The 24535-nt window shown below is 39.6% G+C and overlaps 6 protein-coding genes across 13 annotated transcripts; 3 read left to right on the forward strand and 3 right to left on the reverse strand.

Moving 5' to 3' along the window:
* Positions 1 to 42: 42 nt before the first annotated feature.
* On the forward strand, positions 43 to 4971 carry LOC109857658 (U3 small nucleolar ribonucleoprotein protein IMP3). The gene is made up of 4 exons (XM_020434190.1): positions 43 to 289; positions 361 to 675; positions 778 to 850; positions 937 to 4971. Exons 1-4 carry the CDS (start codon positions 153 to 155, stop codon positions 958 to 960), a joined length of 549 nt encoding a protein of 182 aa, XP_020289779.1. The 5' UTR covers positions 43 to 152; the 3' UTR covers positions 961 to 4971.
* On the reverse strand, positions 4955 to 15721 carry LOC109857654 (phosphoglucomutase). Its single transcript, XM_020434184.1, has 8 exons — positions 15375 to 15721; positions 8694 to 8978; positions 7654 to 8092; positions 7342 to 7544; positions 7020 to 7221; positions 6738 to 6930; positions 6459 to 6642; positions 4955 to 6341 (listed from the first exon to the last, which is right to left on the reverse strand). Exons 1-8 carry the CDS (start codon positions 15375 to 15377, stop codon positions 6117 to 6119), a joined length of 1734 nt encoding a protein of 577 aa, XP_020289773.1. The 5' UTR covers positions 15378 to 15721; the 3' UTR covers positions 4955 to 6116.
* Positions 10103 to 19407, forward strand: LOC109857653 (sodium-coupled neutral amino acid transporter 9-like). Of its 7 annotated transcripts, none has more exons than XM_020434180.1 (12): positions 10103 to 10250; positions 11764 to 11980; positions 12833 to 13019; positions 13120 to 13294; positions 13463 to 13611; positions 17098 to 17255; positions 17331 to 17495; positions 17606 to 17662; positions 17767 to 17946; positions 18104 to 18306; positions 18387 to 18491; positions 18609 to 19407. In XM_020434180.1, the coding sequence occupies exons 3-12, from the start codon at positions 12856 to 12858 to the stop codon at positions 19017 to 19019; spliced, it is 1767 nt and encodes a 588-aa protein (XP_020289769.1). In that variant the 5' UTR covers positions 10103 to 10250; positions 11764 to 11980; positions 12833 to 12855; the 3' UTR covers positions 19020 to 19407. The 7 variants fall into 7 exon arrangements, with proteins under 7 accessions (XP_020289769.1, XP_020289772.1, XP_020289767.1 ...); XM_020434178.1 differs by lacking the exon at positions 10103 to 10250 and adding an exon at positions 10259 to 10639; XM_020434177.1 differs by lacking the exon at positions 10103 to 10250 and adding an exon at positions 10672 to 11508.
* Positions 18823 to 20410, reverse strand: LOC109857657 (protein FAM173B). The gene is made up of 5 exons (XM_020434189.1): positions 20324 to 20410; positions 20063 to 20235; positions 19735 to 19923; positions 19402 to 19630; positions 18823 to 18911 (listed from the first exon to the last, which is right to left on the reverse strand). Exons 1-4 carry the CDS (start codon positions 20388 to 20390, stop codon positions 19466 to 19468), a joined length of 594 nt encoding a protein of 197 aa, XP_020289778.1. The 5' UTR covers positions 20391 to 20410; the 3' UTR covers positions 18823 to 18911; positions 19402 to 19465.
* A 34-nt stretch (positions 20411 to 20444) lies between these two features.
* LOC109857656 (ribulose-phosphate 3-epimerase) lies at positions 20445 to 21823 on the forward strand. Of its 2 annotated transcripts, XM_020434187.1 has the most exons (5): positions 20445 to 20611; positions 20702 to 20914; positions 21005 to 21112; positions 21218 to 21439; positions 21558 to 21823. In XM_020434187.1, the coding sequence occupies exons 2-5, from the start codon at positions 20798 to 20800 to the stop codon at positions 21678 to 21680; spliced, it is 570 nt and encodes a 189-aa protein (XP_020289776.1). In that variant the 5' UTR covers positions 20445 to 20611; positions 20702 to 20797; the 3' UTR covers positions 21681 to 21823. The 2 variants fall into 2 exon arrangements, with proteins under 2 accessions (XP_020289776.1, XP_020289775.1); XM_020434186.1 differs by having other exon boundaries at positions 20445 to 20914.
* A 5-nt stretch (positions 21824 to 21828) lies between these two features.
* Positions 21829 to 23357, reverse strand: LOC109857655 (putative methyltransferase C9orf114 homolog). The gene has a single exon (XM_020434185.1). The coding sequence runs from the start codon at positions 23009 to 23011 to the stop codon at positions 21890 to 21892; it is 1122 nt and encodes a 373-aa protein (XP_020289774.1). The 5' UTR covers positions 23012 to 23357; the 3' UTR covers positions 21829 to 21889.
* Positions 23358 to 24535: the final 1178 nt, after the last annotated feature.

Below are 24535 nucleotides of genomic sequence, written 5' to 3' on the forward strand. Positions count from 1 at the left end.
CTCGTTGGCACGACTTGCGCAGCACCGACACGTGATTGTCGAGGTTACGTCGCAAAAAAACGTGCACCGTGCTTGTTTACATAAGTAAAAAACCACCATACGGAGTAAATAAAGTAATATACAATTGATTGAAGAGAGAGCGATTGATCGCGATGGTGCGGAAATTGAAGTATCACGAGAAGAAGCTTCTGAAGAAAGTGGATTTTCTTTCGTGGACGGTCGACAATAATCTTCACGAGGTTAAGATCTTAAGACGATATTGCATTCAGAAAAGATCGGATTATACAATGTGAGTACACGCGTGTAATAACCGACGTACAGAACGTGAACAACTTCTTAAGGCGCGAACAATTGTTGCAGATACAACAAACTGTCGCGCGAGATAAGAGAATTGGGTAAGAAGATCAAGGAAGTCGAGCCCGATCATCCATTTCGGATAGAACAGAGCGCTGTGTTGTTGGAAAAACTCTATATGATAGGATTGATTTCTACAAAGTGGGACTTGGCTCAGACCCAGAAGGTGACCGCCAGTTGCTTCTGCAGGCGAAGACTTCCGGTTGTTATGGTTCGTAATAAAATGAGCCAAACAATACCGATGGCAACCAAACTGATAGAACAGGGTCACGTCCGAGTCGGAGTAGAAGTTGTGAAGGATCCTGCATTTTTGGTAACGAGGTAAACGCATCTTGGTTTTTTTTTTTTTACATGTCTCTCGTATTGTTTGCGTTGAAGAATTGATAAAAGATGGATTTTACACGTGGTGTTTTTTGTTTACAGAAACTTGGAAGATTTTGTTACGTGGGTGGACACCTCAGCTATTAGGAAACATGTGTTACAGTACAATAATCAGGTAATTTGTTTGAACATTTCTCTTATACACAAAATATTTACTTTATAGAGTTGAAAACATCAAATAAATTATTTTTTTGGTTTCAGAGGGACGATTTTGATATGGTATAAATTTATTATTCTCTGTTAAGATACTTGTACAGTTTTACGATAAAACGCAAATTGCATAAAAAAGTATTTATAATAAAAATTCTCTGCTATCGAAGAATGTCTTGATTCTTGAACATACATCTCTCTCTCTCTCTATAATTGAGATCCGCAATAAATCTCAATCATCATGTATAATACACACAGTCGAGGGATTTTACAGGATAAATGCACTTATACCAAATGGAATGTTTGCAAATTGACAAACTGCGAGATCGTTCGTTGTAATGAATTAAAATTTATTGAAAAAATTTTAAATCAAGAGTCGTCGACACTTCCAGATTTGTACGAGTTTGATTGAACATGGAAACTGATTAAAAACACAAGTGCACGCGAGAAGATCGATGTCACATAAAATTTATGATTTCGTAGAAATTCGCCGCCAAACTATTGTAGAATTTTTTTCAGCGCAAAAACGTCCATCGTTATATGTTTTACTCGCGACATGGATAATCGCATCTTCGATTCGTGGTGCGAGAATCAGGACGGCCACATTCGCACTCAAAAATGACGCACAAGCGAATGCGGGGTACATGTAAATTTTTTTTTCTTTTTTTTTTTTTACACAATCCGCGCTGACACTAGAAGATCCGAAATTTGTTTTTGCTCGCAACAACAAATTTTGTTCTCACGCAAGAGACATTTCGAGTTTACATCGCATCGAAAACAACAAATTTTCAGAAACAATTTGAGTTTTTGATTTAACGCGAGAAACACACAGCGTGTATATATGTACAAAATGACGCGGAAAAAAAATTTCACACAGCAATTGTCCGTAACCACGTGCATTCCGAGCAGCCTCACTCATTTACACGTTACTCTTACAATGGTAATTAGTATGATTACATTAATATGATTTATTATGATTATGTGATACAAATGTTACATGTTAATATTTTTATAGTAATCGGCAGTCTCTGTGCTGGTCTCTGTGACACCGCCGCCGCGTTACGTGATCTTCATCATTACATTCTAGAGAGATTTGTGCACGGCGCGCGTCTCCGGAGAAAGAGAGGAACCGCGCCTTTCATCCATTTCTCTAGAACGTAATTAGTGAATCAAACGGGAGCGTGTGTCGGCTCAGGTCCCTAAGTATCTCCTCTTTCTCCTCTCCTCCTCCTCCTCCCCCTCCTCCTCCTTATTCTCCTTCACCATCAACTATTTACATAATTGCCTTGCGGAATCTCTCCGTATAATACGCTGCAGTTTTTAAATTTTATATTCAAGGAAAGAAAAACAAATTTCTCTCGCATATTGTTGTTTTTCACGTGTGTTCCGGATTTTTTTTTTTTTTACACCACATACCGCACCGTCCTTTCGCAGCGTATTCGCCACACCGTGTGAAAAGTTTTTACCAATTTGTTTTTCAAATGAAACATGAATCATGATCACGCGTTTAAGTGTGTGGTAGTTTAGCAATATATTTACATAAATATGTGTATAGAACCGTGTGTTCACGTGACACTTCAGAGATACACACAAACGCTCGTAGAGAGAAATATCGTACAAAAGAAAGAAGCAGAGACGAAGTTGAAGAAACGAACGAAAAGAAAAAAGAAAACTACAAGAAGACAAAATAGCTGTTCACGGTTGTTCACGGATTAATTATTACGAATATAGAGCAGAGATATTTTACTTAACTTTGCGAGATACAACGCGGTAGTCTATCTCACTTACTTATCGAACGTGTTTTTCGCATTACTACCTATTGTTGACTTTCTTATGTGAATTTATACACATTATATAATAAAATATAACATTTTGCTGTTCTCTCTCTCTCTCTCTTAACAATCATATTTCGTTCCTTTCCCGGAAGAAATATAAACGTTTCACTTTACAATCGACCTACTGCTTTTTACAAGTTTATTTAACATATTCTATTCTATCGATTAATCTTAACGGGATATTCAGTGTGTATGTGTGTGTGTGTGGGTGCGCGTGTGCAAACTATATTGTCTGTACGGTGTATATTTCTCGACAAGAAAATATTATTTTTTTTTTTATAAATTTAATATTGCGCCGTTTCATAGAGATGTTGCTTTTGCTGGAAGACTAACATGAATCTGAATATCACGTTAACTTATATGAATTTGCAATCTACATCGTTACCACCGTGGTTTCGCCCAAAGTCTGAGAAATTGCGGCAAAAATTTTCTAAGTTATTTCTCAGGTTTTGGAGAATTCGTTCAAATTGTTTTAAAGAACATCTATGCTTCTCTCGAATATCAATAAAGCTGCATTCACTTGCAGCAATCATTTTGCTAAGCTGCAATTTTTTATTTTATTTTATTTTATTTTATTTTAAAGTAGTTAACTATTTTAAAGTAGAAAGATAGCACGAAGCAATTATATACGTTTAATAAAGAATGACAGAGTGATATATATATGTACGTATGTGACAAAAGAGTGAATAAAAAAAAGGAATTGAAAAAAATTACATGCGTTTAGCAAATCAATGGCAGAGAAGAAACTTTTTTGAATAACTATACACACAAAGTAAGGCTGGTGCGTCGGCACTGAAAATGAATTAGTGCGCATAAATCCAAGAAGAAACAAACTGACCGTTTCGATCGAAAAGAAAGATTCTTACAGATGTACGTATGACTATATCTACAAAAACTTTTATATGTTTTAATTTTAACACGCTCTTTTTTTTGTATATTCGCTTTGGAGTAGTGTGTCGTAATTCTTTTTTTTTTGTTTTTTGTTTTTACACATAGGCAGTTTTACATACGCTACTGTACAAGATGAAGCGCAAAAAGACTCTTATACAACCTCTTTTTCCCACTTCAATTTAAGATCATAAATTTATCGGTATAAATAAATCTACGGTATGAGACGCAAACGTAATTCTCTCAATATTAAATATTTCACCTCTCTGAGAAGATTCCGTATACCATATACATGTAAAAATCTGTCACAGTCAGAGTCACACATTCGATATCCATTACGAAATGTTTAGTGACAGTTCTGTTCTGCAAAAACGACTCAATTTATTAATCGAAATATTCATTTCTTTTTTTCGCAAACCATAATAGATTAGAGCCGCTTATTGTTTTATCCGTTAAGAGGATGCTTGAACCGTCCTGTTTTTTATCGGCGTTTCTTATTCCGCATTCGTTAATAGGAATAAAAAACGCCACTTCGAACTAAAAGAGAATATGTTAAAAAAGTGGAACGTATAGAAAAATTCAAGAAAAACGAAAAAAAGTTTGTGAACTTGTTACCACGTAGGCTACATTTTTACTTCATGTACAAAATTGATAGTACAAACGAAACGCTTATACTTTCCACTTCTAGAAACATAAACGATATTATTTTGAGAAAATTCTTGAAAAATCAAAGTTCGCTTCGGCATCCTCTTAAACTTTGTGTTAAACTTACAGGGCCGATTGTTCCGAACTTTTCCGAATAAAATATCTAGCAATTGACGTGACAAGTATCCTATACATTTTGTCCAGCACAATCCGTTCTACGGACAAGAGCGTTATTAAGGAATAAACGTGTTGGAAAGACCGGCCCCCTCCGGACAATATTTGAATTTGTTAATCCTCCAATATTATGCTATCTCATTAAGAAAACTCCAAAGTACGTACGAGGATACTTATTACGTATTACATAGACCGCAGCTTTGAAGAAATAAAGCTGTGAAGAAATAATTTCAGACAGTTTTCAACTGTACAACTTCGCGAGAATGAAAATGAAACCTTAAATATGAATATAGCGGATAGACATAAGCTTTGGAAGATTGACAATGTATACCCCCACATCTTTGCTCACTCACAATCATGATTTCTTTACAAATTATATTTTTACATACTGCGGAATGCACGTGGTGATATTCGTTTGCGTTTCGATCGCCATAAAAAATCCATGTCATCACAAAAACTGTTTCGCTGTCTTTTAGTGTCGGCGATTGAAGGTAAAAAAAAGACATTTCTTTGCACACAACGTGGACTTTTTTTTTTTTCTAACGGCAAATAAATTCAGAACGTTTACATACTCGCGACCGATTTGTTCAGACGAACGTCTACGCATTTCCTACATAGAAGACACAGAACGGTATTCGTAGTCGTTTCTTCGAGAAAGAAGACCGTCTTATTTATATTTACGTGTTTGCATATGAAACGCGTACATGTGTAAATAAAGACGATCTCAAGCAATCTCACTATAAATACCGTCTCCTACACTCATTTTTTTTTTTTTTTTTTTAATTTATTATATACTGCGGCAACAACTAGATAGTTTTGCGCATCAACAATATTATTTTTGACAAAACAATATGTTGCGTCACAAAACATTTTCACAAAAAAGCTTTTTTTTTTTTTTCCAGTACATGTAGAATGTCTACACACACCCGATACAATACACAAGAGTAATAATTTAACGCTAAGCATATGAGTGCGAAACGTACGTGTCGTTATGATATAAAATTTGTTTATAATGAAAGTTTTTGTTCGACAGCAGCGCTGTCAACAATCTAATCTTTGCGAGTTTTACGTACGTGAGATGGTACTGTACGCGACACGCGTATCGAACGATCGGCGCGGAACCAGGACTACGTACTATCGACGCGTATATCTCACTCGGAGAGATTTCAAATAAATTTGATTTGCATCTCGACTCTTATCGATTGTAAATGTAAAGATTCAAGCAATGTAACACATCAATACCGAGCATCTAGTATGTAGATTTTTTTTGTTTAAACATTTTAGTCGCTACTCAGATATGCATATTGAAAAAGTTTTGCACGAAAAGTTGGTTTTTTTTCTTTTTTTTTTCTTTTTCTTTTTTTTTGCTTAACGTATGTGTATATCAATAGGATGGATGGAATTGCGCGTGTTGTTGCGACATAGAGGGAGAAACCGGAAACATTTTTATAAAAATGGAAAATTCACTCGCGCACACAATTGTTGCCAACGACACAATTATTTCCTATTGCTTTGTGAGCATTTTGTGAACAACGGAAATCTCGCGGACGTATCATCTCCGTAAAAACCCAAAAATAAATTCTTTACGTTTTTTTTTTTTTCGCTGTAGAAATCTTTTCCAATAAATAACTGTCGACAATGAGAGACAATTGTTTCCACGCGATGAAAGAGATAAACGAACGCGACGCTTTATGTGATCACAGTCGGTGCGTCGCGTCCGGTGTGCTGACGAAGTTCGCTTAATTCTAACGCTATATTAATTAAAGGTTTCAAGACGAGTTGTGCGTCTTTCACAAAAGTAGCCGGATCATTTTCGTAACTGTCGATATACATACGGATAGTGGCGCCCGAACTTCCCGTTCCGGATAAGCGGAATATTATGCGGGAACCGTCCTCGAACAATATCCGTAGACCCTGTGTATCATCACGTGGGAAGAGAAAAGAAAGAAAGAAACAAAATTTGACGAATTTTGAAAGGTTTCGACAAACAGCAATCGAAAATTTGTGTAAAAATTATTTGCGGAAACGTACCTGTTTCGCAGCTTTGCTACCGTCAACGGGATCCGTGTATGAGTAATTGTCCGCGTGCTTGACCACGTACATTTTGCCTTCGTACTGCAATTTTCTGCCGATAAATTCCGGCTTCTGGATCAGAGTCTCGATGCTCTGCATCATTTTGTCCGCGCATGCGGAATCGCAATTTTCATAATCATATCTATATAATAAACAAAATCATCGACGGGAATTAGAACGAATTGAAATAAACGCGAGAAATATGACCAAAGACAATAGATTCTATAGACACGGTACCTAGTAAAGAAGTTTCTACCATAAACTTTCCAATGATCTAATAAAATGTCTTCTACAGATTTGCCGAGCCCCGCGATCACATTGAGCCATGCGAGACAAGCCCATATTCCGTCCTTCTCGCGAATATGATCGGAACCGGTACCGAAGCTCTCCTCGCCGCATAACGAGAGTTGCCCAGCGTCCATCAAATTTCCTAAAATTTATATTAGAGACAGTTTTTGTGTTATCGCGATTGAATTTTGCACAACACGCTGTGCTACAAACAAATGTTGTTTTGCGTACCGAAGTATTTCCATCCGGTGGGCACTTCGAAGAATTTCATTTCATTCTTCGCGGCAACTCTATCGACAGCCGCGGCTGTTGGCATGGATCTAGCGTATCCTTTGACGCCAGTCTTTTGGAAATATGGAATTAATTTTAGATTAGCAGCTAACACCGCTAAGGAATCGGAGGGAGTAACGAAGAAGGCTTTCTTGCCCAAGATCTGAAAACAATATGTGCAAATAGCGTCGTTGAACACGTCGTTAGAATCACAATCTTACGCATGCTATTAGAAAAATATAAATGTTTGTTTTTAACAGTATATCATCGATTTTATTCTCACCATATTTCTGTCACCGTCTCCATCGAAAGCCGCACCGAAATCGTACGGTCCCTCTTTTATAGCATTCACTAAATCTTTGGCATAAGTTAAATTTGGATCGGGATGCAAACCACCGAAATCTTCTAATGGCTTTATATTGACTAAACTCGAGTCATCGACGCCTAATTCGCTGCTAAATATACGTTTAACGTACGGTCCCGTAACTGAAAATCAACAGGAGGTTCACTTAGAGATTCTTATCACTAAGAAAAATATGCAAAAAAAAAAAAAAGATCAACAAATGTTATAATATTAAATTACATAATGCCTAACCTCCATTCATCGCATTGATGAGAATCTTGAACGCCGGCCTGTCCGCGCTTCCTTGCAACAACGTTTTTATACTCGCAAAATCAAAAATGTTCCTCATGAGTTCCACGTAATCGTTCACGGAATCGATCACGTCAACGGTGAACGGTTTACCGTCGACTTCGATCGATGTGTTTTCTATTTTGTCAATATCTATGGCGAATTCGGGAATAATCTTGTAGCTCTGAAGTGTCTTGGTGATTTCGTAGATTTTGTTCGTCACGTTGTCGGGAGCCGGGCCGCCGTTATCGCAATTGAATTTAATGCCAAAGTCAGCATCGGGCCCGCCAGGATTGTGCGACGCAGTTAAAACAATCCCGCCGTGCGTTTTATACTTTCGAATTATGGTCGACACCGCCGGTGTTGAGAGAATGCCATTCTGTCCAACTATCAGTTTTCTCACCTGAAAAAACAAAAAAAAAGAAAACATCAAAGTTTTGCGATATAAGCAACCTCGTCATCACCGACGTTTTTCTCAAGAGCAGGTTATTTTCATCTCTTTGCATCTCTTATAATTATTTCTCGTGTGAAAAATTACTTCTCAAAGTGAGAAAGAAAAACTGTATTATATAACTCGAGCATGTGTGTAATTTTCTTTGTTAACCGTGAAATTTTCACAGTGTCAAAATCACATGAAACCAATAATATCCGCATAAAAAATCGCACAGAATCGTACAAAACATTGTTTAGATTTACATGTTTTAGATTGTTCGTTGGATTTGGACACGTTCTCATGTACTCCTGCTATATATGGACAGATGCTGGTTTCTTCTATCAAGTTTCGAGTTTCATAAAAAAAAGACTGCTTGCTAGGAGCAATTTGCCTATATTTCTTCTGTCTTGAAACACAATACCGTCCTATCTTCTTACAGTCTTGAGATATACAATATTGTCAAAACCGTCTCTGCCAAGACGGTTTATCAATCTGATAGGTACAGGTCTGAAAATAACTCAACACACGCACACACACGCACACACACACACACAAGGCGAATTGACCTTACCCCATTCGCCGCGGCGATACGTATGATCTTCGTCACCGCTTCCTTTCCGTAAAATCGTCCGTCGCCGCCGACGACGAGGGTGCAGCCGGCCAGTTGATCGCCCAGAGCAAGCAGTATCGCCTGGACAAAGTTCTCCGTGTAGTGTTCCTGCTGAAAGACCTTCACGGCTTTACGCAGACCCGAGGTGCCCGGCTTCTGGCCGTCGTACACCCGCGTCTTCACCGTCAGACTCGTTATCGACGTAGTGGACATCGTGTCTTGCCCGCCGGGTTCAGCAGGTGCGCTCTGGCAATCGGAAAGAAAAAAAAACGAGATCCTATATGTATATATATATATATATATATAAGTATATATATAAAAAACGCTGTGTGTTGTGCTCTCTGTGATCGGCGGAGGTACAACAGATCAGGAAGGGAGAAGAGACCAAGCTCACGCAACAGCCGACAGATAACTGCCAGCGGTCTGAACTTTGCCTGCTCCGCTGTCAATGACACGCAAGGGCACGGACCGCCGCCGCCGCCGGGCGGCCGCCATCTTGGTAAGATCGGCCGCCACCAGCTGTCGTGCCTCTCGCGCGCACGTGCACGCCAGAGCCGAATCACGTAGGTCAGGGGAACTTATTGGTACTTGTATACATATATATGTATAATACATAGACATCCTGTGGCAAGCGAGGGAAACGTTACACCGATCTTTTGAGAGAGGATTACACATCGGGTCGTATTATATCTTTACATAAGTATCTTTTTGACACGCCCACATAATAATGTTAACTCGACACAGTCGTCACTTCTGCATAATCATAAGCGTCAGGATGTAAAAATATTCTTGCGACTTGTTTCTCTTGGTAAGCGAGAAACGTTACTCTATCAAACAACATTTCGAAAATGTTCGTTGCGCGTGCAACTTCAAACGCGGCGTCTCGTCTCAATGTCCGCGCAAACGATTAGTGTTATAACTCGTCAATATATTCGAAGAAAATGCGTCTTAGAAATTTAATTTTGTCAAATTGTTTTTTTTTTCAAAAAACACATCTTGCGAGTTTTTAACGCGCCGTTCGATTTGACGATTTGATTTCGCTGCAAACTTCTGTATATGGCAGAACCTGGGCTCGCCTCTGTTACGTATATACAGAAGTTAAAACCGAAATTAATTCTCAAGATAAATTTTCGAACGCTTCGCCGCCGAGAGAGACAGAGTTTTCGCGCTAAGTAACAAACATTTACTTTCAGAGACGGAGATAAGCGACGAGAGACACGACTCTCTGGAAGTAGACGAATGTGTGTGTAAATAAGCGTAAAGCGTAGATAACACAGCTCTCTGTAAACAATTGATGCTTAGACTAATAACGCGGAAGTTAAACAACAACAAGACATCAAATGATAGACACGCACCGGAGTTCGACTTACGTGCGACCGTCGTTCCTTCCGTTGGATAACCGGCGAAGAGAGAAACTCGAGGAACACAACCAGCAAGAGTTCGCTTATACACACGACGCACTCGCTACAACGACTAACGACTTTACTTCGAAAAATTTATAAGAAACCAGGCCGAGAGGTAGATAGATATTCAACAACAGAATGCGGGAAATTGCTTAATGCATGAGTCTGACGTCAAGGAGCGTTGCTTTAAATTAAGATAAGTAAAAAACAAAAAAAAAAAAAAAAAAAAAACACGTTACAGTTTTTCAACGACATCGCGCTCGTAGAGATATAAAGTGCGCGCAGCAACGAGGAAAACTAATCAACACAAGTTGCAAACACAAGAATCAAATGCTAAAACAGTTTATTTATAGATTTGTTTTTCGTGTCGCAACTATATTCAATCGCCGACGAGAAGTGTTTTTTTTTTTTTCTAAAATATAAAAATATTTCAAGAGAGCTCGCTGGAGGATGTTACTCGGAAAACAGAAAAATTAGATTAGATTGACGATTGGAGAAACGAATGTGAGATATAAAAGTATTTTACAATGTTGCAGGATATCTCGCGCGAGAACGATTTGTTTGTTGGTTTTTTTTTTTTTTTTTTAATCGAAAACGCGGGAGAACGAAACGCTTGCTTCGAAGATAAAATTCGGATTAACTCGGCGCAACAGAGATAGCGATCTGTTCTCAAGCCGATTAATCAGCTGTACCCTACTTCGCTTCGTGGAAGAGATCTATAATCGGATCTATAAAAAGTGATATCTGTGAGAGGGTGTTGTCGCGCTCTCCTCGTGAACGAGTTCATTCACGTTTTCGATCCGCGATTTAGCGAAATCGGAACAGATCGGAAATTCGGCGCGAATCCGGGAAGAACGATAAAAGACGGTTTCGCATATTAGCTTCTTGAGGTCCCCAGATACACACACACATGGGGGATATCTGATCACGTGCCGACGGTCGATCGTGTTCGCGTCGAGGAACACTGTGGGGTTTACCTCCGCGAAACGCACATGTGATTCGCGTGTTCGAACGATCGAACGGTGATCAATCGTCGCTCAAGCCGGCTGTTTGCTTACTCGCGTGTGCGCACTGACGTGCGACCGTACGTGGTGGGAGAAGAGTTGTGTTTCAAGTCAAGGATGGGCTGATATAAAAGTTCGCGAGTTTATAAAACCGAGATGAACTTACTCCAAAACCCAGTTTTCTAGCGGACCGTCCGGCAAACACGGTGATGTAATCATCAGAATCATTTGTATTCGTTATCTGTATGTAAGAGAGAGAGAGAGAGAGAGAGAAGGAGCAAGAGACTCCGTTCAAAAAATCTGATATCAGTAGTTTCGTTCAGTATATCCGAGGCACGAGCCGATCCGCATTGGGAGGAGGTGAAAAGAGTAAGAGCCGTCGATTTTTCAATTTACGTGCGCGATTAAAAGTCATGGGAATAGATGCGTTATCGTTCCGCGAAGCTTATTCCGATAATTCTCTTCGAGCGCGCGCGTTTCTTGATCCCCCATAATCGGAGGAGTTAATTCGAGACCAAGCCGCGAGAGATTTATGCGCTTATCGTTCTGATAAAAACCGATATTACACCGTAAACGAGCAATTTGTTACACTGAATTCGGCTATCTACGTTCACGCTTTTGCAGACGGTAACAAGACGAAGAAACAGCGGCGTGTAAAAGAGAGACTCCGGGGATATTTTTTTTTTTTTTTTTTTTTTTTTTTTTTTTTTTTTTTTTTTTTTTTTTTTTCATGCAAAAGAAAATAAAAAATATGCCGAGTAACACGAGAGAGGACCTCGTCGGATGTAAGAACACGATGTTACAACGTGGAACAATCGTCGTTTAAATTACTCATTTCCAAGTAAGTGTGCACGCATTTCTCTCTCAACCTGGAACCAAGAAACTCTCCGAATTTTCATTTTTCGCTCAAGTTTTCTCTGGACGCAAAATTGAAACGTCGTTTCGAAAGCACGTTTGAAACAAATTTAATTGTCCCAATCCCATTGTCTTTGTCTCAGCATTTATTCTTGTTTTTTTTTTCTTCTTCAAATATTCAAATCTTTTGAGGAAAAAAAATCCGAGAGACTTCAAGTGGACAATGATAAATAACGTATAATCTTTCCTAGATAAGAACCCGAAGATATTTCCGGTTTTATTCAGGTCACTTTGTTTTAAATAAACATGCTATATATCCGTGCGCACACCAGTGTGAGTTCTTTTCTACACCGGAACAACAAAAAAAAAAACAATAATGTTCAGGAGAAACGGAAAAGCATGAATATCTAATTGTTGATAAATGAAAGATGGACTTTCCTCACTGGAGACAGAAAGAAATGTAATAGATAAGCAACGTATTTTTTCCGAATTGTAGATTCGGTTTTTCTAAACGACCCGGAGTTTTGATGGATTCGAGTAAAATTACTCGGTCTACATTTTTCCATCACGAAAATCCATCAAAACCACTTTGCAGTCAATCACCGATACGAATTCATCGGAATGAGAATCGAACAGTCGAAAAGTAAAAACAGAGAGAGAGAGAGAGAGAGCTATTTTGTAGTTTTGATTCCAATAAAAAAAATTTTCGTATTTTTTTCTTCATTGCCGCGATGGTAATCGAAATCTATTGTCGCTTCTGGAAATCTGTCCCCCCCCCCCAAAAAAAAGAAAATTTATACACAACAGCGTTAATCCGAGATCTTTCTTTGTTTTGCAGATCGTTTTCTCGTTGGTCGCATCATGTACAAATCTCGCAATTACCGGGAGGAGAACTCGTCGCGAGACAGCGGATCCGAGAGCACGCCGTTGCTGTCGTCGGAGCCGCGAACAAGTCCGGAACCGGTGATATTCGGTGACGACACGGAAACGAGCGACTTGGATCTAAGTCGGAATCACTCCCTCAAGTACGTTACGGAAACACGAATATTTGTATTAACGTCGCGTGTGGAGGATAAACGTGATTTTACCGAGATCTTCGTTATCTCTCTCTCTCTCTTCCTCTAGATACAGAAATATTGACGCCAACGGTTACGGCACAACCGTCGTAACATCTGTGCTGAAAAGGCCACCCCTTCTAACGAGGGACAATGAACTGCTCGTTCCCGCGGCGGCGAATCCACCCTGCACGGTGAACCTCGTTCACGAGAAGAAGAATTACGATCCGCGCGGTATCGACCTGGTAAAGAAAATAACTAATCACGTACACACAATGCAGATAACGCACAAAATAAAAATAAAATACGTTTATTAGTCGTCGAACGATAAGCGATAAAAATTGGCGCATCTCTAAAAATAAGATCCGCGAGTCTCTTTCAATCTCCTCCGAGTTTTGCATCACTTTTCGCAGATACGGATAAACAACGTTCTCGATGCGAAGAGAAATTACGCGAGGGAGAAACTGCGCGAGGCGAATCTCCTCGGAAATTCGTCGCACATTCAACAGGACGCGCGGATTTCCGGCAAGGATTGTCCCAAACAAAGTTCGCTCGTCACTATGTGAGTATTATCTCCTTCTCTCCTCGGACGAGAAAGATACGCCATGGAAGTGTCGGAGAAATTGCTAGAATAACGTCATCACATTTATGCAACGGATGATCTTTTGATGAGTGCACCGATAACTGGCGCCGTGTGAGTCAACGATCGACGCACACACTTTTGCCGAGCGTGAAACGAACATTCATCGGATTGGGAGAGAGCGAGAGAGAGAGAGAGAGAGAGAGATTGTGTAATTCGGTGTCTTTTGGTTCTTCCCCCTCCGGGTTGTTGCTCGTATTCGCATAGAGCAGTATCGATTAAACTTTGAACCAATTTCGTAACGTTTAACGATACATAACAAAATATATTATTTTCTCAATTATCTTACCTACAAATTATCTTCCAAAACAGACAAAAATTTATTGTTTTGATTATTTAACTTATATTTGTTCCGCGTCGACGAAACAAACTTTGTTGCTTTTCAACAGACTCTCCCTCGCACTCGTGAGACACACTCGGAAAGACGCGCGAAGCGAAACAGCAGAAAAAAAAAAAAATACACGAATGTTTAACACATAAGTAATTAATAAATTTGTTTCGTTTGCAACGCAACGAATTTCAAATCCGATTCTCGCGGAGAATTTTTCAAGAGAGGAACATTTATTTTCCCCTCGCGCAAAAGACATCAAGATATATCAGTTTTTTCTCTCTCGCACACGTCGAACGTCACCAATCGTCCTGCGTTGCGGAAAAGAAACAGAAATAGAAATCGAGAGGTGTTATCAGTAATAAACTTAATAAATGATTATCTGGGTGTGTGTTGTTGCTCATCGTTGTGTGTCTGGTTACGTACAATTGTATGCGTCTCAGCGAGATTCTTTTTGTATCGCGTGTATGACGTGTGTGCGCGCTTATTTATCTCTTCGGGATGGCTGATGGCAACGGATCCCGAACTTGCATCAGCGCATCCTGAATCGATTCTTTCTTCATCGAACCGCCGCGATATATCTCGACGGAGAGGAAGGGCAAAATTTATTATATACGACGGCGCTATATTTCAAACGTTATCGCGTTCAAGTAATCTATCTCTTGCTGTGTGTGTGTGTGTGTGTGTGTGTGTGTGTGTGTGTGTGAGTGCGTGTGTGTTCCAAAAAACGCGCGATTAAGACACAAGCGACGAATGTACATGTGTATACGTACAAAGCGTACAATTGACTCTCGCACGCGATAGCTCTCTCATTATTGTTATATTATTGGAAAATAATACGGGGGGGGGGTGGAGGGGACGAAGGATGGTCGAAAGCTACAATTTTTTTTTTTTTTGGCACGGATCGGTGACGACCAATATCGCGCGAGTTATCGCTTTCTTTTTCGCGCGAATAGAGAGACAACGCGAGGAAAAAAAAAAGGAAGAAAGAGAGAAGTGTAACTCCCGCGAGAGAGAGTTTTGTAACCGAAACGACGATAAAAGCGCGAGCTAATCGAGATGTCGTAACCGTGATTTTTTTTTTTTCTCGCGCGAGAAAGCCAATATCAGCTAACAAATATAAACGAAATTTTATTACTCGCGATATCGTCGTTCTCATCTTCTCGAGCGATACACCGACGCACGCACGCACGCACGCACGTTGATATATATGTGGTAGTAGTACCCTATACGTTAATTCTACGTGTGCTATACATATACACGCACAACCACACACGTAATGATATAACCTAAATGCGAGCGCGTTACACAGACGCTCGCGGTTTTCGAACACAATTTTTTCTGTAAAAAAACTCACCATTTTACGAATGTCAACCGCTGCTCGCGCTACTCAGCAACATCCCGCCTTGGAGAATCTCGATGTTTCCGAGCCTCTCGACGAAGAGAATCTCGCGAGAGACGCTCATTAGCGAGCCGATCTCGCTCGCACTTTCGTTCCCACGTCTGGAAAACGAGGCGTCGAGCGGAACGACCCCGATCTCGCCGTCGCCCGTTTCGCCCGTGTCGAGAGGACGCGATCCACGGGATTATATCAGGGAACGCCGAGCGTGTTCTTAAAACGGAATGATCGAATAAAACGACGTCGCGCGCCCGTTTTCGAGACGCGGGAACGAAAAAGGTGCACGTCTCGCGCCAACGCGCGCACCGGCGCGACGACCGGGACGTCTAGAACGCGGCGCGACGGTTTCGCCCGAAGGGGTTACCGCTCTTGTCTGTTGCCCGGGCAACAGACGACCGCCCCGAAGGTGAATGCCCTTAGCAGGCCGCCGCCGCCGCCGCCAACCCGCGCGCCCAAGGTCCGTTTCGCCGGGCGCAACGAACCTCGGGTTCGATTGTCCGCTGTTGGGCTGGCGCGTCTCGAAAGTAGCACAATCCCCGGAGAGCCGAGGATTCCGACGTCGTGTTGTGCCTCACGCACGTGCGTACGCGCACGAAAATGACAATCGCGCGCCCGTCACACGTGTCGTTCACGAGACGATTAGAATATGCCATGATTGAAATAAAAACCGAGATTTTTCTCACATTTTTCTTACATTCCTGACGAGAAAAGGAATCAGAAAATCTCAATAAAGATTTCGTTTCACAAATTTTTGCTCCAAACGCAAGATTAATCGCGTCGTAAATTTCGGAGAAGATTCTAAAAACGTTTTTTTTTTTTTTTTTTGACGTTGAATACGGAGACTTGATAAGAGGAAGGATGGAAAGAGATTACCTGTACGCGCGTGACGGTAATCTCTTTGATGCGAGTTTTATTTTGGTAGCGAGAGAGAACGCAAGTGTGATCCTTTTACAAACGATCTGAAAAATTCGTTCGATTAAAAAAAAAAAAAATGTAAAATCACGATGAGAATGTAATTCACAAAATCGGATGTTTATATTCCAAGAAGTCGGTGGGGTCTTGGCCGATAGTGCGAAATTGCGCGATTATCTCGGTCGTCACACCGATTACGCGCCAATTCGCGAAATCATGTTTACACTATTGTATGAGAGAGAGTCAAGTTTAGAAATAGAATTACACAAAGAGATTACGCCTTGTCCTTGGTTCGCATACGTAATTGGCGTATGTTTGTTTGATTAAAATTATGAAATTCGGAATTAGATAAACTAAATTCGAAAGAATATGCGCACGATAATATTGCGCATAAGTCTCGATTATAAACGGATCCTGTCAAGAGACAGAGATAGGAGATATCTTTACGAGCTCGAACGTTCGGCCAGTGTATCCGTTATCGGACAAATATATTCGTTCGATGAAAATAACGTGATGTAGTCACAACATATAGGTATATATATATTATATAATCACGCACATTTAAGAAAAAGGAAATATGAATAATCAATAAATAATTATGTCTCTTAAAGAGTGAACAATTATTCAAGTTGTCTTTCCGGTCAGACCGGTAGTTCATACGAAATTCGATGACCAGTTTTTACTTCCTCCGATATGCGACGTCAAATTTATGCGTTGAATTTATACTCCCATCGCTCTCCCAAAAAAATAAAAATTTCTATCTTCTCAGATTTTCGATATGGAACACGATATTGGGATCGTCGTTGTTGACGATGCCGTGGGGAATAGCAATGGCCGGATTCTTTCCCGGGATCATCTTCAATCTAATTATGAGCGGTTTGTGTCTGTACACCGCTTACCGTCTCATAACCACGCACGCCTATCACGGTAAGAGAATTTTCCTCCGCGAATCTCGCAGGCTGCAAATTTTAATCGTCGTTTTTGCGTATTTTTCTCGGAAAGGAGGAGGAGAGCACATAGAGGTCATAGAATTGTGTCGAATATATCTCGGCAAATGGGCGGAGTACATCGCCCAGATTTTTAGCATCGCCGTGCTGACGGGCGCAACCGTGGCCTATTGGGTATTGATGACCAACTTTTTGTACAACAGCGTCAATTTTATTTATGGTAAGAATTCTCAACATTTCCAAATCCCAGCATATACAGAGAGATGCACAAGTCCATATAGATCTTGAAGAGATACACTGCTGGTTTTTTTTTTTTTTTTGATTTCGCAGATAATGTATCCGGTCGATCGACGCATTCCGTGTCTGAAAACATGACGTACGCAGAAGGTATGGTAACGTGCAAATGAGAAGTTTTTGATGATTGTTTTTGTGTTCATTCTCGAAAGGAGAAGATCTTTCTCTCTGACTTAATACACCAAACTTACTTGCAGTTCTATGTCCGAAAAAAGATATCCATGTTAATGACACTATTGTGATCCACGAAAAGACATTTGACGCGCTAGGACCGGCATGGGACCTGCACAACACGGTGCCTGTTTTCCTGGCTCTGTTGATATTTCCTTTCTTGAATTTTAACAGCACGACGTTCTTCACAAAGTTCAATTCCCTCGGTACGCGTGACAATTTCAAACATATATCTTTGTCATATTTCAAATTGCCACTAAGATATTTTCGCGATTCACGCGATGTACTTTTCACACGCTGGCTAATACAATCCGTCTGGATTGCGTTATGTTGTAAAATGTTTAATATATATATATCATACAGGAACGGTGTCAATTGTATATGTGGTCATTTTCGTGCTGATAAAATCCGCATCGTGGGGCATCAATATGGATCAACACGATTGGGCGACGAGCACCGTATTACAGCCCACGTTTCCGGCTCTTACCGGGATACTGGCGATGTCGTTCTTCATTCACAACATCATAATCACTGTAATGCAAAGTAATCGCAATCAAGAGAAAAATGTAAGTAACTCGAAAAAAGAGACAACATCCACCTTCTTACGACAATACAAAAATCAGATGACATATAAACTTGTTTTCAGGGAAGGGATTTGACGATAGCGTATATTCTCGTCACGTTAACTTACATCATCGTCGGAGCGGTGTTCTTTATGTGCTTTCCCTTGGCTAAGTCGTGCATAGAAGACGTAAGTGGTTCCGTGTATCTAGACACAAGTTGCGCACAATGCAAAAATTATTCTCGTGCTCTCTTTCTAAGCACGGAAACATATATATATATATATATATATATTCTATATTTGCAGAATCTTTTGAACAACTTTCAAAAATGGGACGGCCTCACTATTGGCGCTCGCATATTGCTGCTCTTCCAACTGATGACTGTTTATCCGTTGCTCGCGTACATGCTGCGCATTCAGTTGCTCTCGTCTATGTGCAAGGAAGTCACCAAGCGGCATTGGATACTTGTCATTAATCTCATACTAGTTTTCGTGTGCATTTTGTTCGCGACATTTATGCCTTACATCGGGACCATCGTCAGATACACTGGCGCTTTGAGTGGACTGATTTACGTCTTTACTTTGCCGAGTTTATTGCACTTGTCGATCCTGAGAAAAGAAGGAAAGCTGACTGTGTGCTCTCTAGTGATTCACTTGAGTATTCCTGTTATCGGAGTTTCAAATCTCATTGCTCAATTTTTCATCATTGATCACTGAACATATAATAAAAAATATACGTCATAACTGTATAGATTACATTTTTTTATATCACCTTTTTGTATAGTTGTTATGTCTGTAATATAGATTTTGCAACAAATAGTCTTAATATTTTGCAAGAAAATCTCATAACGTAAAAAGCGCGATAAGTTCAACGAAGTGTTGTTTCACATCCACGTATCACAAATGTATGTGTGAAGTAAATAATCGGTGTTTTATAGTTTATGTGCAGTGTCTTGTGAAGAATTTACACGGACAATAATGTAATTTATTTAACATTTTATAATATAAAGATGTAAAATTACTTCTTTTTTTTAACATCTAGTTTGTGTTTTTCATTATCAACATGTTTTATATATCTCATCTTCAATAAAATACTTACTTATTACATGTGTAAAGATCCTATTTCTATTGCAATTCATTTGACCTAAAGATATAAATCTTTGTTACTTCAAATTCAATTCCAAGATGCCTTTTTTGTAAACCCAGACGGTGTCAACTCCGTGTCCAATTGTCATGATGGGATATGTATTAGGCAGAGGAAATCTGCATGCAATCACAAAAGTATCTTTGTACAATTCCTGATTAAACTTCCTTTCTATATCTTCCATCTGTGAAAAACAAAAAGAATTCAATTTCTTGTTTAAGTAAAAATACATTTTTTCTCTTAACAATATCTCCAAAGCTGCAATAAAGTTGCGGAGATCGCGTATACCATTTGATCCACACCGAATACAACAATATTGTTGTATCTTCCCAAATTGTACTTCCATAAATCTTGCTTAAAAAATGCAGTTTTACTCGATACGCCGTTTAACAGTGCCTTGAATCTCGAATACCACACGAGCCAGACGTTTAACTCGATACCGTGGGCCTGAAAACCACGTTTTGCGGCCGCAAGAACCTGTTTGTGTGAAATATATAAAATTCTTTTTTTGCATGTGTGTTGAACAAGTTGTGAGAGAACATTCGTTGTTTTATATTTTATATATTTTTGTGTATTTTTTAAATCAATAATTTTTTGTTCAAAATTATAAACTCACAATGCGTCCGTCTCCGCTGCCGAGGTCGATCAATGATCCAGAACGATTATTTAACGCTTGCATAACATTTTTGATTTGTTGATTTGTAGCGGGCACGTAAGGCAGGCATATCTTGCGAAATGCAGGACTCACAAATGGAAAGCACACAACAGTGATCGCTGTTGCGATTCCACCTAAACAGAGTTATGTAAAAGTGTGTTAAAAATATAGTGTTAACAAAACGTTAAGATCTCATATTAATCCAAAATGAGAGAGACAAACCTGTGGCAGCAACGAAAAATAATCCGAGTTTTGACGATGATCTTTGCGGCGACTCACTGTTTGACATAATACTTTTTTCGTTCAACGTGCGAGATACAAATTCAAAAACTTCTTTGCTCCGTTAATCTAGCCTAATCTGCTTGTCAACGCGTTACGTCAAATGGTGAAGGTTAATCACGGGTGATGCGGTTGGTTATGTCAGCTGATACGCGACTCGAGTGACGCCAATATTTTCTTCTTATCGTTCTCTATCTCTGATCGTGAAAGCCGCATCGAATGTACATATAGGTAAACAATTTCGTTATTGAATTTATTTATCGTTTGTAAAACACGCGTCAAAAAAAATATCGAGAAGCAATGAAGAATCTGAACGCGAAGATCGGACCGTCGATTCTGAACGCTGACTTGGCGCAACTTTACGAAGAGTCGCAAAAGTTGCTGGACAACGGTGCGGATTACCTGCACCTGGACGTGATGGACGGACACTTCGTTCCCAATCTCTCGTTTGGTCATCCCATAGTGAAGTGCCTGCGCAATAAAATAAAAGACGCGTTTTTCGAAACGCACATGATGGTTTCTAAACCGGAGCAAGTGTGTAAAAAAAAACAACTTGGATCAAATTAAACAAATAAATTTTTATCTTTATATTTTGCGTGTACAACATGTAAATATGATTGACAGTGGATTCACCCCATGGCCGATGCTAACGTTGATCAGTACACATTCCATGTTGAGCCTGTGGAAGATGTTCCTTTGGTCTGTAGAAAAGTGAAGGAAGCAGGCATGAAGGTAAAACAATGATATTTTGTTTATAAATATATTTCTTCTTTCTTGAGAATTCATGAATTTTATTGGATTTATTATTGACGAATTGTGAAATATAACATTTAACAGGTTGGTGTAGCACTTAAGCCTGGAACTCCTGTGGATGTGATAACAGACTATGTAGACTTAGCAGATCTGATTTTAGTAATGACAGTGGAGCCTGGCTTTGGCGGACAGAAATTCATGGAACCAATGATGCAAAAAGTCGCATGGCTCAGGAAAAATTATCCCGAAATGGATATTGAAGTTGACGGTGGAGTTGGACCGTCTACAATTGAAGCTTGTGCCAAGGTACGCACTTACATGTATCTTAATATAAAAAGAGTGTGTGTTAAAAAATCTAGAGATCGTCTAAATGTACACACAAAATTAAAACTTACAACTTTATTGTAATTGATTTTCTCACCAGGCTGGTGCTAATATGATTGTGTCTGGAACAGCTATAATAGGTTCTTCCGATCAAGCTAAGGTAATTACAAATCTTAGAGACACGGTAAATTGTTATTTGGGTCACAATCAAATTAATCATTAAGGAAGTAACTAAAAATATTGTATAAATATAGAAATGTACTTTTTTCCAAGAAAACACAGTACAAAAACACTTTGATATTTTTTATAAACATAGTACAAGTATGTATATAAAAGATCTGCACGTTCTTTTTTGAAAGAGTTGCTATTAATAAAATGATAATATAAAAAAACAAAAAAAATGAAAAACAAAAACATTTTCATTGCTATAAATTATTTTATATCTGTGAGAACAATTTCTTTAGGTACCAATTTAGTCCTTAATTCAGCCAGAGTCAGAAGAATAGCTTCTTCTGTTCTGATGATTCGTGATCCCTGTTCAGGGCATGTGTTCACATATTTATCAAACACTAAGGACGGATCGTCGCCAATGTTCAGATTTGGATCCGCCTCCACAGCAGCTTCTAATCCATCAAGTCCTCCAAATGCTATGAGACAGTGATGATAACGTAAGCTCTTCTTTTCTACTTCGTCAATGGATGTTCCTTTATCAGAGGTTCCAATTGTCAAGTCATATCCTTCCTTATAAGGACATTTAGTCAGCACCTCGGTCAGATTGTTAGCTAGTCTAACAGTATATCCCCAATACGTTCCGGTTTCTATGCGTGGTGTACTGGGTGGCACAAGAATACCTTTTAATTTTTTTGGATTCTGTTGTTCGGCCGGTATCTTTACTGTCACTCGTAATCCAGATGTCAGTATCTTGTCCACATGAACATCATTCAGCAGTCCTACGTTTACCTGCGAACCATGGCCAGATTTAACAGGCTTGTTCGTAATCATTCCCTCTCGGAACAAAGATTTTTCCGATTGTCTCAAATGATGAGGTGTGTCCAGAGGATTCAATAAACCCGCGTATTGTAAGTCGTTGTGAATCGGGAAGAAGTACTTTCTGAGATACTGCGGACACTCCAGATATTGCAGTATCCTCGCCAATTGTACGCATCCAATCCTGCTCTCTCCCAACACGTCGTCCTTTCTGATCTTCTTCTTCTCATTCTCCGTGACTTCGCCTTTGTCATCGAACACTACGATCTCGTCCACCTTGTATATACACGCCGCACGAGCAATTTGTCCCGCCAGATAAGTTCGCAATACCGGAGACTGCGCGTTATCGAGGATCGACCCCGGCACCGCTATGCTCACAGTGCAGATATCTCGTCTCACATAATTTTCCTCGTCTACCTGTTCTTTCGTTTTATCCTCCGATTCCTTCTCGAGCTCCGTTTTCTTGGCCTTCTTTAACAACTTCTCCTCCTTTTGCTGTTTTCGAAACTCCTTCCGTTTGCGATTGTACTCTTTCCAGTTTTTTACCTCAGGCTTCACAGCTGACATCGTTTTCTATTTGGAATGTTAATTTCAAAACAATACATACAATAATATTATTTTAGCTTGATTTGACTGTTTGTCGGCTCTAAAGCAAGTTAGGTTAGGCTGCACCAGAGCACCTGCACACGCTCCAATCTTTAAACAGTATTTCAGCATTTAACCTTATTAACCTCAAAATCTTCGCTGAAAAATGAAATACCGGAAGAGTACCGCGCTTCGCATCCAATAGCAAGCGTCAAATCTCATTCGTCAATTCCTTTACCACACATGTATAGACCGTTGATGACTTTTGCACGATGAATTGAAAACCCACATTTATGCGCGCTGACAGCTCTTCCCTCTTGTTTTCAAAAAGTAACAATCTTATTGTCAACTAGCACAACACAGGCGCGCGCTACGCGCACGCTATTGTTATTTTTATTTAACGTGTTGTCAGTGAACACAACCTGTCACCGCGATGACAGATAGTATCGTCACTCCCTACGTATAATTACATAAGTGTCACATATGGGATTTTCAGTTTATTGCATAGTGACACTCAGAAAGTCATGTTCTTTGTGGTCACCAAGTATTAAAAAAAAATATTCATAAGTATGGTGAAAATTTAAAACCGAAAGATCCCTTAACTAGGGAAACTATATGAAGCTTTAAACTTTTAAACTGCTCTCCTCTAAAATTTGCGTTTTGGAGTTACGGGATTATACGTAGGGAGTGACGGTATAAAAACCACCGTCTTATAAACCATATAATACACATATGAGAAATGTCAGAAATAACGCATAAAAATCAAGCTCAAAAAATAGTGAGAGAGAGAATATTATATACATTATATGTAATATTCTATATCTATATATAATACACACGCATACGCATATATGCATATATAATATATATATATATATACCGTAATCACGTGACCGAAGTCAGTAATACCGCCGCGGTCGCGCGGCCGAGGTCAGTGACTCTACCGCAGTCACGCGACCGAAGTCATTGACCCCGCCGCGGTCGCGCGGCCGAGGTCAGTGACNCGCGGCCGAGGTTAGTGACCCCGCCAAGGCCGCGCGGCCGAGGTCAATAACTCCGCCGCGGTCACGCGACCGAGGTCAGTGACCTTACGGTAGTATGTATATAATATATATAATATATAATATAAAGTATAACATTATAAATATATAATGAATTATATGTATAATATATATCATTTAATATATTATTTATATCATATATATTATTTAATGTTATGTATAATATATATTACAGTCACATTACCTTAGTCACGTGTTGTTTTTCTACTCTTTCCTGTCATGTGACTTTAATCACGTTTTTAATTTTCTCCACGTATACGACGAACTGTCTCAAAATCGCTTTTCTGTCGTTTATTTACTCTCTCGATCTTACCGATTCGATTCGACTCGACTCTACTCGATCAACCAATCAATCGGCAATACGGAAAAGAAGCAACAATAGATGCGATACATTCGATATCAAAACGCGCACTTCGCGGTACACATGGGGTTTCACAACATGTCA

This window comes from Pseudomyrmex gracilis, unplaced genomic scaffold, assembly GCF_002006095.1.
Source record: "Pseudomyrmex gracilis isolate BER0280 unplaced genomic scaffold, ASM200609v1 scaffold_168, whole genome shotgun sequence".
Classification (NCBI taxonomy): Eukaryota; Metazoa; Arthropoda; class Insecta; order Hymenoptera; family Formicidae; genus Pseudomyrmex; species Pseudomyrmex gracilis.

Excerpts from the sequence above, each read along its gene's own strand:
- LOC109857658 (XM_020434190.1), top strand. The coding sequence starts at position 153 with ATGGTGCGGAAATTGAAGTATCACGAGAAGAAGCTTCTGAAGAAAGTG. Across the intron at positions 290-360 it reads AAAAGATCGGATTATACAAT|ATACAACAAACTGTCGCGCG; the intron begins GTGAGTACACGC and ends CAATTGTTGCAG. Across the intron at positions 676-777 it reads CCTGCATTTTTGGTAACGAG|AAACTTGGAAGATTTTGTTA; the intron begins GTAAACGCATCT and ends TTTTGTTTACAG.
- LOC109857653 (XM_020434180.1), top strand. The coding sequence starts at position 12,856 with ATGTACAAATCTCGCAATTACCGGGAGGAGAACTCGTCGCGAGACAGC. Across the intron at positions 17,663-17,766 it reads AAACATGACGTACGCAGAAG|TTCTATGTCCGAAAAAAGAT; the intron begins GTATGGTAACGT and ends ACTTACTTGCAG. Across the intron at positions 18,492-18,608 it reads CTAAGTCGTGCATAGAAGAC|AATCTTTTGAACAACTTTCA; the intron begins GTAAGTGGTTCC and ends CTATATTTGCAG.
- LOC109857654 (XM_020434184.1), bottom strand. Across the intron at positions 6,931-7,019 it reads CACCGGATGGAAATACTTCG|GAAATTTGATGGACGCTGGG; the intron begins GTACGCAAAACA and ends TATAAATTTTAG. Across the intron at positions 6,643-6,737 it reads GGTAGAAACTTCTTTACTAG|ATATGATTATGAAAATTGCG; the intron begins GTACCGTGTCTA and ends TTTATTATATAG.
- LOC109857657 (XM_020434189.1), bottom strand. The coding sequence starts at position 20,390 with ATGTCAAACAGTGAGTCGCCGCAAAGATCATCGTCAAAACTCGGATTA. Across the intron at positions 20,236-20,323 it reads ATTTTTCGTTGCTGCCACAG|GTGGAATCGCAACAGCGATC; the intron begins GTTTGTCTCTCT and ends AACTCTGTTTAG. Across the intron at positions 19,924-20,062 it reads GCAGCGGAGACGGACGCATT|GTTCTTGCGGCCGCAAAACG; the intron begins GTGAGTTTATAA and ends TCACACAAACAG.
- LOC109857656 (XM_020434186.1), top strand. The coding sequence starts at position 20,681 with ATGAAGAATCTGAACGCGAAGATCGGACCGTCGATTCTGAACGCTGAC. Across the intron at positions 20,915-21,004 it reads TGGTTTCTAAACCGGAGCAA|TGGATTCACCCCATGGCCGA; the intron begins GTGTGTAAAAAA and ends TATGATTGACAG. Across the intron at positions 21,113-21,217 it reads TGAAGGAAGCAGGCATGAAG|GTTGGTGTAGCACTTAAGCC; the intron begins GTAAAACAATGA and ends AACATTTAACAG.
- LOC109857655 (XM_020434185.1), bottom strand. The coding sequence starts at position 23,011 with ATGTCAGCTGTGAAGCCTGAGGTAAAAAACTGGAAAGAGTACAATCGC.